Source organism: Sinocyclocheilus rhinocerous, unplaced genomic scaffold, assembly GCF_001515625.1.
Source record: "Sinocyclocheilus rhinocerous isolate Xijiao unplaced genomic scaffold, SAMN03320098_v1.1 scaffold529, whole genome shotgun sequence".
Classification (NCBI taxonomy): domain Eukaryota; kingdom Metazoa; phylum Chordata; class Actinopteri; order Cypriniformes; family Cyprinidae; genus Sinocyclocheilus; species Sinocyclocheilus rhinocerous.
In genome coordinates, this window is record NW_015635521.1 from 765,535 (window position 1) to 781,567 (window position 16,033).

A 16,033-nucleotide genomic window follows, 5' to 3' on the forward strand; every position below is an offset into this window, starting at 1 on the left:
TGACCCAGTCTGTTGTGATTGGTCTACTGCGTGCAGCGCATGTCAATAACGGAACGCCCATCACCATTACTTAGCCCACAGCTCGGTGGTAAACACCCAAACAGCCATGGTATATGCATTAGCCCAATGCAGAAACGTATTGATAAAGCATTGCGATTTGTACACCAACGTATTGCTCTATTCTTTCTCATAACTCCAAGTAATAACGACAAACATTCACTATTCATCGACACATTTCTAGACAATTGCGAGCGAACAGATATTGCTGTTAGCCAGGTAGACGGAGACCTACAAGCTGTGTGGAGCGAACACAACACACACAACTAAATACGTATTTTGCATGCTATAGTACGGAGTACATGACAGCAACTGTTTTAAAAGAATTACTCCACTTTCAGAATAAAAATTTCCTGATAATTTACTCACCCCCATATCATCCAAGATATTCATGTCTCTCTTTCTTCAGTCACAAAGAATTTAAGGTTTTTGAGAAAAACATTCCAGTATTTTTCTCCATATAGTGGACTTCAGTGGTGCTCAACGGATTGAAGGTTACAAATTCAGTTTCAATGCAGTTTCAAATTTGGTCATTTTAAATGACGATTGGTCATTTTCTTAAAAAAAAAAAAAAAAAACACTTTTTAACCACAAATGCTCATCTTGTCTAGCTCTGCGAGGCGCATGCGTACTCTGTGTACAACGGTTCAAGACAGGGTATCTCTAAAAACTCCCAACACTTTTCTCCTCCAACTTCAAAATCGTCCTACATCGTTGTTTTACCTTTTTTTTTTGTAAAGGGTGTTTGACCCTCCTTGAATGTTCACTTTGTAAACACTGGGTCGGTGCTTCTGCAGCGATGTAGGATGATTTTGAAGTTGGAGGAGAAAATGAGTTGGGAGTTTTTCGACATACCCTAACGGATTTACCCTCAGTGCAGAGCACAGCGGCCCTGTCCCTAATGGCACATTAAACCCTTGCGGTCTTCCTCTGATTCCGCACTTTCGTGACGTAATGCCGCTTTGACTGTCGGGTAAAAGTCACCAGTGCAGGCTCGGCAGAAGTGCGGATCGAGGGCTCATAACGGCTAATGTTATATAATATTAAAGGCATATAATATGCTAATGTTTCATGTTGATGTCAACTTGAAACAGCTTAAGATTCGTTTTAAAAATGACTCGTTTTCATGACTCTGAGTCGACTCTTTCTTTTGAAAGACAACTTTATACGGTGCACTTTTAGATTTAAAACTTTGCAGGATGTTTTCATTCACTTAGAGCTGTGTTACACACTGCATGAAAGGTAATTTTCAAAAATCCATAATAGGGGCACTTTAAACAAAGTACAGTACTTAACATAAGTTTGAGCATTAACTGCAGCACTAACTGCAGCATTACATTTAGATCTGCAAAATTCACGTAAAAAGATTACTTTTTACGTGAATTTTGTAACGTTGAGCATTATAAACAATCGCACACGTTTCTGTTGAGCTTATAAATGTAACCGCTAATCAGAAATCATAAAATATTTTTTTCCATATATAGAAATCAGTGGGAAACACCAACTGTTTGGTTATCAATATTCTTAAAACATCTTAACATTTACAAATATTAACAAATAATGTTTAAGATTTACTAAAATATTATGGATTATTATGGATAGTATTATCAAAAGTCAAATGTGTAATATATTTAATATTAAATTTGACTTAACTCCGCACGGGACTCTATGCAGGTGGCATCAACCCATCAATCGATTCAGAAGCGCATGGTCACCATTGTTGTGTTCACAGAAGCAGCATAAATTAAACTGCAACAATTGATTTCAAGTAGCGGAACATGAATAATTACAAAAGGGAGGCATATGTTAAACAAATGCTATAACAGTCGATGTTGACCCATTTCCTTTGTCCTCAACATACAGAGTGGGAATATGTCATTTTGTTCAATGTTTTTCTCACCTCTGACCCACATTTAGGCATGCATGTACCCAGGAACATTCCTCCTAGGCTTGTTTATTTACAGCATGGCTTGTTTTTGATTTCATGGTTCATACATGGAATTGAGTCTGTCAGACTGGCTGCTGGTATCTCAACATGCCAAAGCAAGCTGATTCATGTACAGTACAGCATGTTTTTCTTTAAACAGATAAACTGTACTGTTTGCAGCTATTTGATTCTTAAATTCTTGTCTGAATTTGCTTTTGTATGTCCTTGCCAACCTTTAGCACTGTACAAAGCTGTATTAACCAATCAATACAATGCAAGCTGATACAGAAAATGCAGAAAATGACCCCCTTTTAAAGGGACAGTGGCTCCTTTTTACTTTGATCTGTACTGTTTTGACTTTGAAAACGTACATACCACAAGGGTTTGTTACATTAGTTTGTCCCCTCTGGCATATTTCTGAATTTCACAGAAATTGTATTACATCTGTGTGCTGCAGGGCTGTGATTCACCCTTAATGATGCAAATTTACAGTAAATCAGTAAGCTGAGAGGCCCTTATGCTGTTGTCACACTGGGGAGTTATCACTGTTCAACTTTTATTCTACTACATGTAGTTCTCTGATCTAATATTGCATCCAAAGGAACTTAATTTTACAGCGTTGTATAATATTGCTTGTTAATGGAAGTGGAAAGTAGTGCTTGTTCAAGGAAACATCACTATTGCTATTGTCCATTCTTATGGTTTGAGATTTTGTTAAGAAGTGGTGTGTTATTACTTTTCTCATTTACACCTTACACCTTACGGGAAATAGTTGTGAAGAAAAGGGAGATATGTTTTAAAGTGCTCTCTTTGGGGAGAAACCAGTTTCCAAGTATAATCCACTAAAGTAATTCAATAACTTATTGGCCCCCAAACTTTTGAACAGCAATGTATAATCCATTCCCAGACCACCAAAAATGTATTTTTCAGTGATCTGATCACAGTGTGCCCTGGTGTGTGTTTACACCTGGCTTGTAATATGGCCAAGTGTGATATGCTTACATTAAAAACATGTTAATGCCAGGTGTAAACATAGACACATAGGGCCAGATTTACTAAACAGAGCAAATTAGTGCGAGAGCACAATTCCAAATTAAAGAACACAGACGCAACATCCCATTTCCATAATGACTAAGGCAATATACCAAGTGCAGTGCAAATTAGTGTAAGTATATGCTCAGATTCGGATAATGTGTTCTTCTGGCATTCCAAATAAATTAATATGTGTGGAAAAAATGCTCTCACTTCTACCACGCGCTCTCTGTTCTCGGTGGTGCCTCCTCCTAGCAACAACAATTGCAGCCATTTCAAGTGCAAAATAGTTTAAGACATGCTTTTTTTGGGGCGTTAAAGTCCCCATGAAATCAAAATGAAAGTTTTTTGGGTGTTAGTATCAATATGTTAGTCTTAAGGTTATCTATAAGGCAGTGTGCTCCAAAACAGTGACAAAATTCACATTTAGAAGATATAAGCATTCAAAGCTTGCAGTTCGTCACTTCCGCCAAAACGGCTCAACGATTTTTTTGACGTCACATCGTACTTCAGCTTCTCGTCAAACTTTCTGTCCAATCAGATGCTCTCTAGAATCTGAAGCACCTGCCCCCTACACTATAAAATAGACGCTGAAGCCGCGGCTGAAATCGGTCACTTGTCCACACACAAATACCAGTAATTTGACAAGCACAAATGTTAGTAAATGTTATTAATTTTAATACTCTCCTCCCATAAATTTTGCATCTGAAAGGGAAACTCCTACAAATGCATATTCAATAAGGTCTGGCGCAAAAATAACTGTGTCAACGCCTTTTCAGTGTTAATTCTTCACTGCGCGTCTTTAGTAAATCCTGACAGTACTATTTTTAACACCAAAAGACGGTTTGCGCGGGCGCAACCTGTTAGTAAATCTGGCCCATAGAGTGCTTTTACTCAAGTAAGCAATGCCCTTGCAATCATGCACATTCTAGTAACCACATACCAGTAAAAAAAACACTCAGTACTTTGTAACTGCATAGCAACACCCCTGAACCACCCAGAAGTCCTGAATATTCAAACATTTACATTTGTCCTCTGTCTTCCTCTATAGATAAACCTCAGCTCTCCATCCTCACACAACCATCTTAAGAAGCGGAAGGCTCCAGCACCTCCATCCACACCGTCGCCCGAACCAGTTATTTCCACTTCTGTGCCTACTGCATCTGTGCGGGCCCCCTGCGTCCCGGTGCCAGTTGAAAGGACCCTGCTGCCAGCTCCCAGAGCCTCAACTCCAGCCGATGATTCTGATCTGAGCCATAGTATTGAGGATTCAGAGCCGGCCAGGTCCATCTGTAGTAGCTCCAGCAGTGATGTAGCTGCGGGATCCAGCAGCAGTAGTCTAGCTGAAGAACCTGTAACACATCAGGTTCATGTGATAGCTGCATACACCACATATACACCAGAACCTGAACCAGAACCAGACCCTGAAGCTCAACTTAAACCTGAACCTAAACCTGAACACAAGGAAGAAGCAGCTCCTCAGACTCCAAAAAAACCTCCTCAAGAACCAGGTCCAAGTTCAGAGGATCAAATGGCAGAAGACCCAGAGCTAGAGATGGAGCTAAAAATGGAAGAGATGGAGAATAACCGTAATAGTGGAATAGGTAATGTAACTATATCTTTTTGTAGCGAAATCCATGAAATAATGATAATATTTTTTGTTATAAAATGCAGCACAGTAAACTTAAACTAGCCACAGTATTAGCCATAACTTTTACAACATTGTTACAGCTTTTTATACTGGCAAATTTGCTGTGCTGTGCTGATTTGCTGGCATTTTGACAATGAGTTCCTGTTCAACACATGACCTGTAAAGGAAAAATAATGTTAAATTGGCGCCAGAATCTGTATGTCTAAAAGCTGAGTTTACATCAACCCACCATCTCTTTCGCTCACTCTTCCTCACTAAATCAGTTTAATATTGAATCTGGAGTGAGAGAGGGGAGACAACAGGTAAACAAGACCAGTATATCAAGTTTTCATTTTCAGTTCCAAGCCAACATTATAACGCATCACTGATTTATAAAAGCATAAAATTCCACCCCTCGGCTAAAATGTTCTTGGTAATACACAGTGAACAGTTTCCAGTGTACAAATAAAGTGCAAAGTATACTTTGTTTTTTATGCATACACTAGGGTGAAAACAGTGTGTGAGCTGTACATGTTGGCATCAGCATATTGCGCACGTACGTGTGGCAGCCCAGATTTTTCTAACCTTGTGTACTCCGCACACTCAGGTCACACGTGTGCATTCGTATTAAGTCATGTCACCTTAATTTTTCTAGCGCTTTATACATCATGTTTTTATAGTGCTTTAAAGAGATTGTTTCAAAGCAGCTTCACAGTATATATATTTTTTGCACTAATAAGGTGTTCCACAAGTTGGCAAGACTGGCTCAAGCCGTTTTTTTACTGTTGAAAAACAAATGGAAGAGATGGAACAACAACAACAATCCAATTGAGACCATAACATAGACGCCCGCGCTGACAAGCATGTGTGTGAGGGGGTTAAGAAATGCTCACAACTTATTTTATCAACATAACTTCTGGATAGCGCAGTTAGTCTGTACACATGCACTAAATGTACGCATGAAAACTTTTTACTTCAAATAAATTAAACATCAAATTAAAATAAATATTAAAAACCTTAAACTTATTTTATTTATCCAAGACGACACTTGCAATTTTCATTAAGTTTTAATTTTTTAATAAATAAAAATAAAATATAAGAAATTTATAAAAATGACAAAAACACAAAAAATACTAAAACTTTTGCTTTAAAATTAAAACATAAAACAGGAAATATAATAATAATAAATTAAATTCAAAATTCCCGACATACTAATGAAAAACTGTTTCGAACAGGCAACTGTTGAACTGTTTTGATCAGTTTATCACTCACCGTTTTCACCTGTTATCTGCTCTTTCCAGAACAAAGAGAAGTTCACACAAAAGTATTATGGTTATTTGGAAAAAAAGAAACCTTTTCCTGAAACATCACCTTTAAAGTAATTGATTCCACCCTTAAAGGTGCAATAGGTGATTGTCTTCAGAAACATTTTTTGTTATGCTGGTTGAAAGTCTCTTCACATCCCGATAGCAAGCATTAAGTTAAGTGGTCTAAATTTATTTATCTGTATTTATATATTCTGTGGAAGGACCAAGAAATGTTCGCCCAATCAAAACGCTCGGTCCGAGCAGTGCTCGGTCCGGGCGTTTTAATATGCTTTCCTACCTGTCTGTCAACGTATGTATTAGCATACCTCTGCACACCCGGTTGGTGCGCACACTGTGCAGACAGAGTGAGAATGGCAGACAAACATCAACAACCCGATCTTCCTTCCTGGTATTGTAGTACTTTTAAAGTTTTCTCACCGGTGAATGACACATGATGTAGGCAGCCCCACAGTTCCCAATTCCAGTCCTCGTGCATGTATTTTGCATTTCTCGCTTAGTTAACACACCCGATTCAGATAACCAGCTCGTTAGAAGAGAGCTACGTGCATGAACTGTGTTCCGATAGATATGATAACACAGCATTGCTCCCTCCTCCCTGAGCAGGGGAAATCCGTTGAAGTTTACTTAACTTTGGAACATGGGCTGGAATTGGGAACCGCTGATGTAGCCTATTGTAATGTTGTCTCTGGTTTAATATGCTTTCCTACCTGTCTGTCAACGTATGTATTAGCATACCTCTGCGCACCCGGTTCGCGCAGACAGGATACGTCATCAGCGCGTTCACGCACGCTGTGCAGACAGAGCGAGAATGGCAGACAAACATCAACAACCCGATCTTCCTTCCTGGTATTGTAGTACTTTTAAAGTTTTCTCACCGGTGAATGACACATGATGTAGGCAGCCCCACAGTTCCCAATTCCAGTCCTCGTGCATGTATTTTGCATTTCTCGCTTAGTTAACACACCCGATTCAGATAACCAGCTCGTTAGAAGAGAGCTACGTGCATGAACTGTGTTCCGATAGATATGATAACACAGCATTGCTCCCTCCTCCCTGAGCAGGGGAAATCCGTTGAAGTTTACTTAACTTCGGAACATGGGCTGGAATTGGGAACTGCTGATGTAGCCTATTTTAGTAATGTTGTCTCTGGTATTCTGGTCTGTGAGTGTATATGCGTTCAGGGGACGTGGCTTTGGACAGCGATTGCAGGGAGGGTGGGATGTTCGCTTTCAGTGCTATTAGGCTAAAGTTAGCATTTTCCAAGATCTCCTACTGCACCTTTAATTAGGAAGAGCTTTAATCAAAGATGACCGCAGGTGAGGACACACCTGTTTTTCATGTGCCAGGAGAGACGTGTCTGCACAAAGGGCACCATTTCAATACTCTGTCAACTCTTCTGTACGTTTCAATTAATAAGAGATGAAACCCAAAGCCTTTAACTACACTGCTGTTTTTTTTGGATGGGGTGAACTAAAGTGAGCAGAGCTTTTCAATGTAGAACAGAAAATAGATGGCTCTGTCTCTGCATGCTGGAAAAAATAAAACAGAACAAGACAAACACTTTTAACAAAGAACTGTGCTTTTGTAAAACTCTTACCAAGCATTGATCGCATACTTTGATAAAATCTACAAAATTTCAGTGTAAAAGCTAAAAGGAGAATAGAGAGGGTGTGAGACGCCATTTATTGATCTCTCTGCGCACTGTCTCCTCAGAAGACGGTTATGGGAATAAGATTTATCTGCACCTGTGAAAGAGACCTGGTGATGAGAAAGCTGGTATAAATATAGAACTGTTATAAGTCCAGAAGATGATACAGGTCAAACTCTATGATGGATCTATATGTAATACATTCTGTATCTGTTATCTGAGGTCTCAGCTTTTCATAGTCCTAGGTTATCTTGTTGCATGTTTCAATGCTCATACTTTACCCATGTTTAGTAATAAAACTTGGCTGGTCAGGTTTCCAATTTTTAATTTTTTGACATTTATACCGTCATAATTTGCATATTCATGAGGTTAATAACATCGACTGGACAGTAACAGCATGCAACAGCCTATTTTAATGATGACTTTTCTATCTGTGGAAAAGTCAACATGACTTTTCTCTTTCCTCCATATACAGTATGTATTTCACCTTTTTACCAGTACTGCAGATATTGCAAAAAATAAACAAATAACAAAGAATATACATAAAATCTATACATACTTCCTAAAAGATTTAAGACAGAATTAAGGAGTCAGCACAAAACAAAAACAAACAAACAAACAAACAAAAAAAAACTTTTAACAAAGTAGATTCATGTAATTCATGTCCATTTCCCTTTCACTCATAGCAGGAGTTTTGTTTTTTATCTTTACTGGTAAAAATCTTTATTATAGCTTTGATTTAGATAACAGGAGGGGAGTAGTAAATTTATACTTGTTTTAAATCTTTCCTGCACATAGATTACAATCTATATGAATTTACTGTTAAAGGGGTCATATGACGTTGCTAAAAAGAACATTATTTTGTGTATTTGGTGTAATGCAATGTGTTTATGCGGTTTAAGGTTCAAAAAAGACATTATTTTCCACATACTGTACATTATTGTTGCTCCTCTATGCGCCGCCTTTCTGAAACGCCTCTATGCCCCGCCTTTCTGAAACGCCTTTCGATTTTTACAAAGCTCATCGGTCTGAAAAGCGAGGTGTGCGCTGATTGGCCAGCTATCACATTGTGATCATCACAATCGCGTTGTGATTGGCCGAATGCCTCAAGCGTGTGACGGAAATGTTAGCTGTGAGAAGCGCCATACTGTCCTTGCAAAGTTGGAATTGCCCCACTTTGTAGAAACAACTCTCTCAGGTTCAGGAAACGGTCCTCCGTAAAATGCGCTGCAAACACTGATTTCTAGTTGTGTCCTCTTTTGGAAGACCTAACAAAGTAGTTTCGCTTTCCCAACGAAACACATAGCATCTCCACGACATGGTGGCTGCGGCAACAATACTACAGCGAGAATCAAAGTTACGCCTTATTTCTTTGTGTAAACATTTGGGCGGTGTTATGCAAATCTTCCCACACAGTGACGTAGACATGTGGGGGTGTGGACGAGTCTTAACTTTTATAAAGAATATCTTTTTGGGTTTAAAACTTTAGTCTTCGCAACTTTAGGGATCTTATCTGTGCACAAACAGCTTTTAACACTCCAAAGAGAAAGGAAAACTTGAAATTGCATCATATGACCCCTTTAAGAAAATGACCATCTAATCTAAAGATGAAAACCTCCAAACTGCAGCCTTGGTACAAGCAATTCTACACAGCTTCATGACTGAGCTCATAAATCACCAAAATTTAGATGATTTAGTGATTTTTATTTAAATTATAGAAAGCTTGCAGATGTTGAAAGTTGACACTATTATCTTATACTTGACAAACGTTTTCATTTTTTTTTTTTTTTGGCTCTTAGCTACAATTTGCCGACAGCAGGGAAATTCATATATATATATAATGCTGACATATGGTGTTCATGGTATTTATCTTGCTTTGGCTTTATTGTAGACTCATTGTGCATCGTAGTAGTGTGAGTGGACACATATCCTGCAGTAACTGAATGGAGCTTTTCTTCTGTTATCAGCTGAACTGCCATTACTGAGGCTGATATATTACTTACTGAACTCCTCTCAAAACACCCCACATGTATTATTTCTCTTTAAACACCTGCTAGCTTCAAGGTAACCTCCACAGGAGTGGGACAAGATAATGAGTAAACATTTAGACGCCACACCAGTACTGATGTAACACCACTCATGTTGTTTCTCCTCCTCAATTTATTACAGTACATCCAGATGACTCATAAGCTGACTATCTCAGTCTCTGCAGTTGTGCTTTGTCTATAGCATTGATAATACATACAGTGCATTACAAAACCCTTACCCTAATCTCCGAACATTCGCATTTTGTTCCTTTAAAAAAGCTGAAGCTGATTGATTACTTAAATGTGATGTTGTTTGCAGTAGTATTCAATCCCCACACCCTACTCAATGTGTTTACATGTACTTTGAACATTCAATTTTAGTTTGAACAAAACATTAATTTTTGCTGTTAAATGCAACAAACAATTTAGTCTGACCGAAATCATATCAGTCCATATTTTGTGAAGTTGGACTAACAGACCTATTGATTGTAGCTCTGTTTTGTCCAGCATGTATAATCAGACCAAAATTAATGTATGTTAATCAGACCAAAGATGGCCTTGTCATTACGCGTGTGATCCGAAAGACAGAAGTACATATTTATTAAAACGCAGATGTAGCTCACATGTAAACTTACTTATTGTAATATGTGGTCAATGACTTATACTGTCTTATTACGCGTTGCGTTGCATAAAACCATGTCTGCATTTGTGATCGGAGAAACGACAAACAAGCGCTACTCTACACTGCTCAAAACTCGCGTTTGAATCATCAGTGGCAAATCCTTTAAATATGAAAACGTACTTACAGTCTGTGAGTCAGAACAGCCGGCATTGTAGTCTACTCTCCCAGGATCAGGAAACAGTCCTCCATAAAATGTGCTGCACACACCTGAATATTTGGGTTGAACTGTTCTGGAACAGTGTTGTAAATAAAACTTAACCACTGATTTCTAGTCGTGTCCTCTTTTGGAAGGCCAAACAAAGTAGTTTCGCTTTCACAACGAAACACAGCGTCACACACGGCGGGCTTGAGTGAGGAACGGCCGGCGGGCTTGAGAGCGGCGCGGCCGGCGGATTCGATGACCACATGTGACGACCCCGGGCTGGACTCTGCATCGTCAACGGTGAAAGCCGATCCGGCGATCCACAACGCGAAGTTGATGTATTGGCGGCGGCGTGTTAGAATGAGCCCTTTTAGGTAGGCGTGGTTGACTCTTAACTTTTATAAAGAATATCTCTTTGGATTTGAGACTTTAGTCTTTGCAACTTTACAGATCTTCTTTATGCACCAAGAGCTTGTAACACTCCAAAGAGAAAGGAAAAATTTAAATTGCATCATATGACCCCTTTAATCTTTTTTTTGGGATCATAGTCCTAGCGGTGAACTTTCTACAAAGTCATTCTTCTGTTTAACAACACGTCCACTCGCTTATGACGAAAGCAAGCTACAATATGATGCGGTCACTGCCATACTTTACTGTTTGCTGTGTGGCCAGTGATCAACTATATGTCCTCTTCTTCCTGTTTGCACATACAGGTGCATCTCAATAAATTAGAATGTCGTGGAAAAGTTCATTTATTTCAGTAATTCAACTCAAATTGTGAAACTCGTGTATTAAATAAATTCAATGCACACAGACTGAAGTAGTTTAAGTCTTTGGTTCTTTTAATTGTGATGATTTTGGCTCACATTTAACAAAAACCCACCAACTCACTATCTCAACAAATTAGAATACTCCATAAGACCAATAAAAAAAACATTTTTAGCCTTCTGGAAAGTATGTTCATTTACGTACATGTACTCAATACTTGGTAGGGGCTCATTTTGCTTTAATTACTGCCTCAATTCAGCGTGGCATGGAGGTGATCAGTTTGTGGCACTGCTGAGGTGGTATGGAAGCCCAGGTTTCTTTGACAGTGGCCTTCAGCTCATCTGCATTTTTTGGTCTCTTGTTTCTCATTTTCCTCTTGACAATACCCCATAGATTCTCTATGGGGTTAAGGTCTGGTGAGTTTGCTGGCCAGTCAAGCACACCAAACACCATGGTCATTTAACCAACTTTTGATGCTTTTGGCAGTGTGGGCAGGTGCCAAATCCTGCTGGAAAATGAAATCAGCATCTTCAAAAAGCTGATCAGCAGAAGGAAGCATGAAGTGCTCCAAAATTTCTTGGTAAACGGGTGCAGTGACGTTGGTTTTCAAAAAACACAATGGACCAACACCAGCAGATTTCCACGACATTCTAATTTATTGAGATGCACCTGTAGACTATTGAGCATTTACCCTTATGCAACACAGGAGCTCAATGCTTAAGCAAACAGCATGTTTTAGTTTTTTTTTTTCTTAGGAATATTTAGGGGAATTACAGTTTTGAGTCTGCATAGTTTTCTGAGGAACTGCAGGAAATGTTGTTTGAATATTGTAAAAGCAGTACTGGAAAGAGGTCCTGGTTTAATGTCTTTGTTTTCAGCCCAAAACTAACCCACAGTTTATTTATTCATTGAAGTGTTTGGTAATTAGCCCAGTATTATAATTAGGTGGGTTAGTCAAGCGGGTGCAAAAACATTCAGGGAGTTTTTCCTTGACTGGAGCTGAATGTTCTTGGACTAAAAAATGCTGTATCTTAGAAACAGACAGGCAATATGTAACAATAGAATAAGAGTGTGCAACTTCTAAAGAGCCACATATACAAAGATTCCTTCCTGTAACCAATCATACTCATTGTATTATGAACATACACAGGTGTTAACCATCACTTACTAGAAAAACCAAGAGGAAGCCCATTGCATGAGGTGTCCCAGGTGTCCTCCACCTCTTTCCCTTCTATTAAGGAGGACTCCCAAGATGCCTTATACAATTGCATACAGACCACCCCTCAGTGTAGGTCTCATAATTTCAACATCAACTTCAAAGCTCTCCAGATAATCCCTGCCTCTTTATGTCTGGTGTTATATATATATCAAAGGGGTAGTTCTCCAAAAAATTAAAATTATGTAATTAATTACTCACCCTCATGTCGTTCCAAACCCGCAAGACCTTCGTTCATCTTCAGAACACAAATTAAGATATTTTTGATGAATTCTGAGAGCTCTCTGACCCTCCCATAGACAGCAAGGATCCTAACATGATCAAGGCTCAGAAACGTAGCAAGGAGATCGTTAAAATAATCCATGTGACATCAGTGGTTCAACCGTAATTTTACGAAGCTACGAGAATATTTTTTGTGCGCAAAGAAAACAAAAATAACAACTTCATTCAACAATTTGTCTCCTCCACGTCACCCTATAGTGCCATTTTGGAGAGTATCACATACGTATGCAACGTATGTATGCGGGTACGTTGTTTACACTTTGATCTGAACGTAAATAATGTATCCGCATACATATGTTGCATACATTGTTTACGTATGTGATACTCTCCAAAATGGCCCTATAGGGTAACATGGAGATGACGAATTGTTGAATAAAGTTGTTATTTTTGTTTTCTTTGCGCACAAAAAGTATTCTCGTAGCTTCGTAAAATTATGGTTGAACCACTGATGTCATATGGATTATTTTAACGATGTCCTTGCTACGTTTCTGAGCCTTGATCATGTTAGGATCCTTGCTGTCATTGGGAATATCAGAGAGCTCTCAGAATTCATCAAAAATATCTTAATTTGTGTTCCGAAGATGAACAAAGGTCTTACAGGTTTGAAACGACATGAGGGGGAGTAATTAATGACAGAATTTTCATTTTTGGGTGAACTAACCCTTTAAGTTCTTCTCCTCCAGATCTGCCGCCTGAATGTAGTCCCATACTTTTTTTCCTTTTAGCTTGGTTCCTCCTTTCGATTTTTAAGCTTCTCAATCTGTGTTTATGTTTAAAGATATCCCTGTCCTCAGAAGTTCTCAACTATGTGTGTGTCTGCACATAGTAATTCTGCAAAGACTGATCTGTGACTCATTTCCCATAAGTTCATGGTTCAAACTGTCCTCGCTATGACCGGTTCAGAAGAAAAGACTCATTCCAACACATATCATTTCCCGTTTTCTCTGCCTCTCTTTGATGAGAAACTGATGTGATGGCAAACCACTTTATCCAGCTTGTGTTGTAAGAAGTCATATTAAAAAGGTTGGACTTCTGTTTGGATACAAATTAGTCATTCACTGGATAGGGTTGCCATGTTTTTACAAATATTTGGCATAGCTAAATCATTTGGCATGCTTTTCTGCTGAGTTCTACTGACACACTGGCGGTTGATGGGCTCTCTGTTGCCAACACTTGGTGTTACATTCTCTTCAGTACTTTCTTAGATGAAGAAAAGCAAAAATACATAGTGTACCTGTTAATGCAGAAGTCTCAGAAGTCAGAAATTAGTTCCAGTTACATAAGGAAGACCTCACACTGATACAAGAAAGTGAAAGGTGGAATCTATCTATCTATCTATCTATCTATCTATCATTTGTTATATCACTTTTGACAACACTGACAAATCTGACATGTGGCTATACCATAGCATGTAATTAAAAATCATATTAAATATTATTGTGTTTTGATTTTCAAAGATTTATTATAAAATTTGATTATTTAATTTTTTACGTTTTTTTTTTTTCAAAATGCAACAAATCCATTGAATCAATATAAAAGTTATTTTTCATATTGAAACTGTTGAAAATACACAACATAGTAAGATGATCCACATATGACAGCCTCTGAACTTGGTCAATACTATTCTTATATGCAGGCACTGGACTAAAAATACATTCAATCAGTCATAGCTCCAAAAAGAATTAAACGGGTCATCTTGTTAATGCTATAAATTAATTACAACAATAAAAGAAAATTTAATCATGAACATACATGTACAACAATATCACATTAAACCACAGAAATTCCAAAATGACTTTTCCCTTACATTCATCTTTGCCATGTTATATTCATTTAGTTGACTAGTGCTATACGCTGTATTAACAAAAACATTAATGGCATAAATAAAAACACTTACACTGACAAGCTACGCAATATCGCGTTCATAATCGAATGAACGCGATATTGCGTAGCTTATGAATCATTTGATTATGAACACGATATAGCAGTGATCTACGGCTCTGTGTATTAAATGACGCTCAATCTGAAAGCACGTGATGGAGATTTACTGTTCACAGAACCGGCTTTACTGACGAGATGCGCATGACAATCGCATGCGATTTATCGTGCAGCCCTAATTTTTTTGATTGCTCACAAAGTACAATGGTGCGCTGTGATTGGTTGTTACTGTTTACAGTCCGTGGAATGGTGCGCTGTGATTGGTTGAGCGGATATATCGCATTCTGCAGAAAAGGGAGACTGGCGTTTGTCACGGTTTGGAAACAAAAGGGAGAAAACATGACAGAATAACTCGGCGGATATCGTATTTTGCGTAAAATTAAAAATGTACTTTTCAATACCGACCAGATACAAGTGGTTTTATTTAATTTTAACATGAAGGCATGTTGTGTCACCGCAGTTAAATTGGTGTCTATCATGATAAAACCTTAATATCAAACCTATATAATGAGTTTGGAAATTTTAGAGAAATGCTTAATAAATGCACTGTAACTAAACCCATTAGATTTTAGCTGACTAAATTTACTGTAGATTTAGTCGACTAAAATCTTATGATATTTAGTCGACTAAAACTAAAAACAATTCAGATGACTAAAATATGACTAAAACTAAATGGCATTTTAGTCAAAAGTCTATGACTAAAACTCAATCAAAATTTGCTGTCAAAATTAACACTGCTTTAGTATGTTAGTCAACACATTAAAATGTCTTTCTTTAGAACACAACACAAGATTATAAAACGTGGGTTAAATGTACATTAAAGTAAAACTTTTAATTGGCACGCTTTTTAAAATGCTGGATCTGTTGATGTGGTTTAGTAGTAATTGTCAGACAATAATGTCTCAATAAATAGGTTAATGTTGGCATCCATGTTTCTGTTTTATAGCAAGTTCAAAATGTTGTGGTTACTACTTTGCCAGTCATTGCAATTTTTGTAACTCAGAATGATAATGTAGCAGATTCACTCCTATATATAAATGTGGTTGTCACTCCTAAACGATGTACGTGTCACGGGCAGGGTGTACTAGAGACCAGGCAGGACGACGAAGATGACGAATAAAAGGATATTTAATGATATGACAACAGGGAATTCAGACAGGGTAGACATCCACATTCAGGGTAACATTCACAATAACCGACCAACTAGAATACAAGAGACAGGAACTAATATAGGGCAGATAACGAGGGGCAGACAGGTGAGCACAATGAGGTGATTAACAAATAATGAGAACAGGAACCACCAAATAAGGACACAGAGGGAGAAACCACAATCAACAGTCCACAGGGGTGTGACAG

At 38.1% G+C, this 16,033-nt stretch overlaps 1 protein-coding gene across 5 annotated transcripts in view; it reads left to right on the plus strand.

Annotated features, from left to right (window-relative positions):
- The window catches only part of LOC107746964 (protein cordon-bleu-like), a 118,557-nt gene that overhangs the window by 86,771 nt on the left and 15,753 nt on the right, over positions 1-16,033 (plus strand). For all 5 annotated transcript variants that reach the window (XM_016561324.1, XM_016561327.1, XM_016561325.1 and 2 more), the window contains one exon: positions 4,068-4,620. In XM_016561324.1, the coding sequence (XP_016416810.1) occupies positions 4,068-4,620 (553 nt within the window). The remainder of the gene's footprint in view (positions 1-4,067; positions 4,621-16,033) is intronic.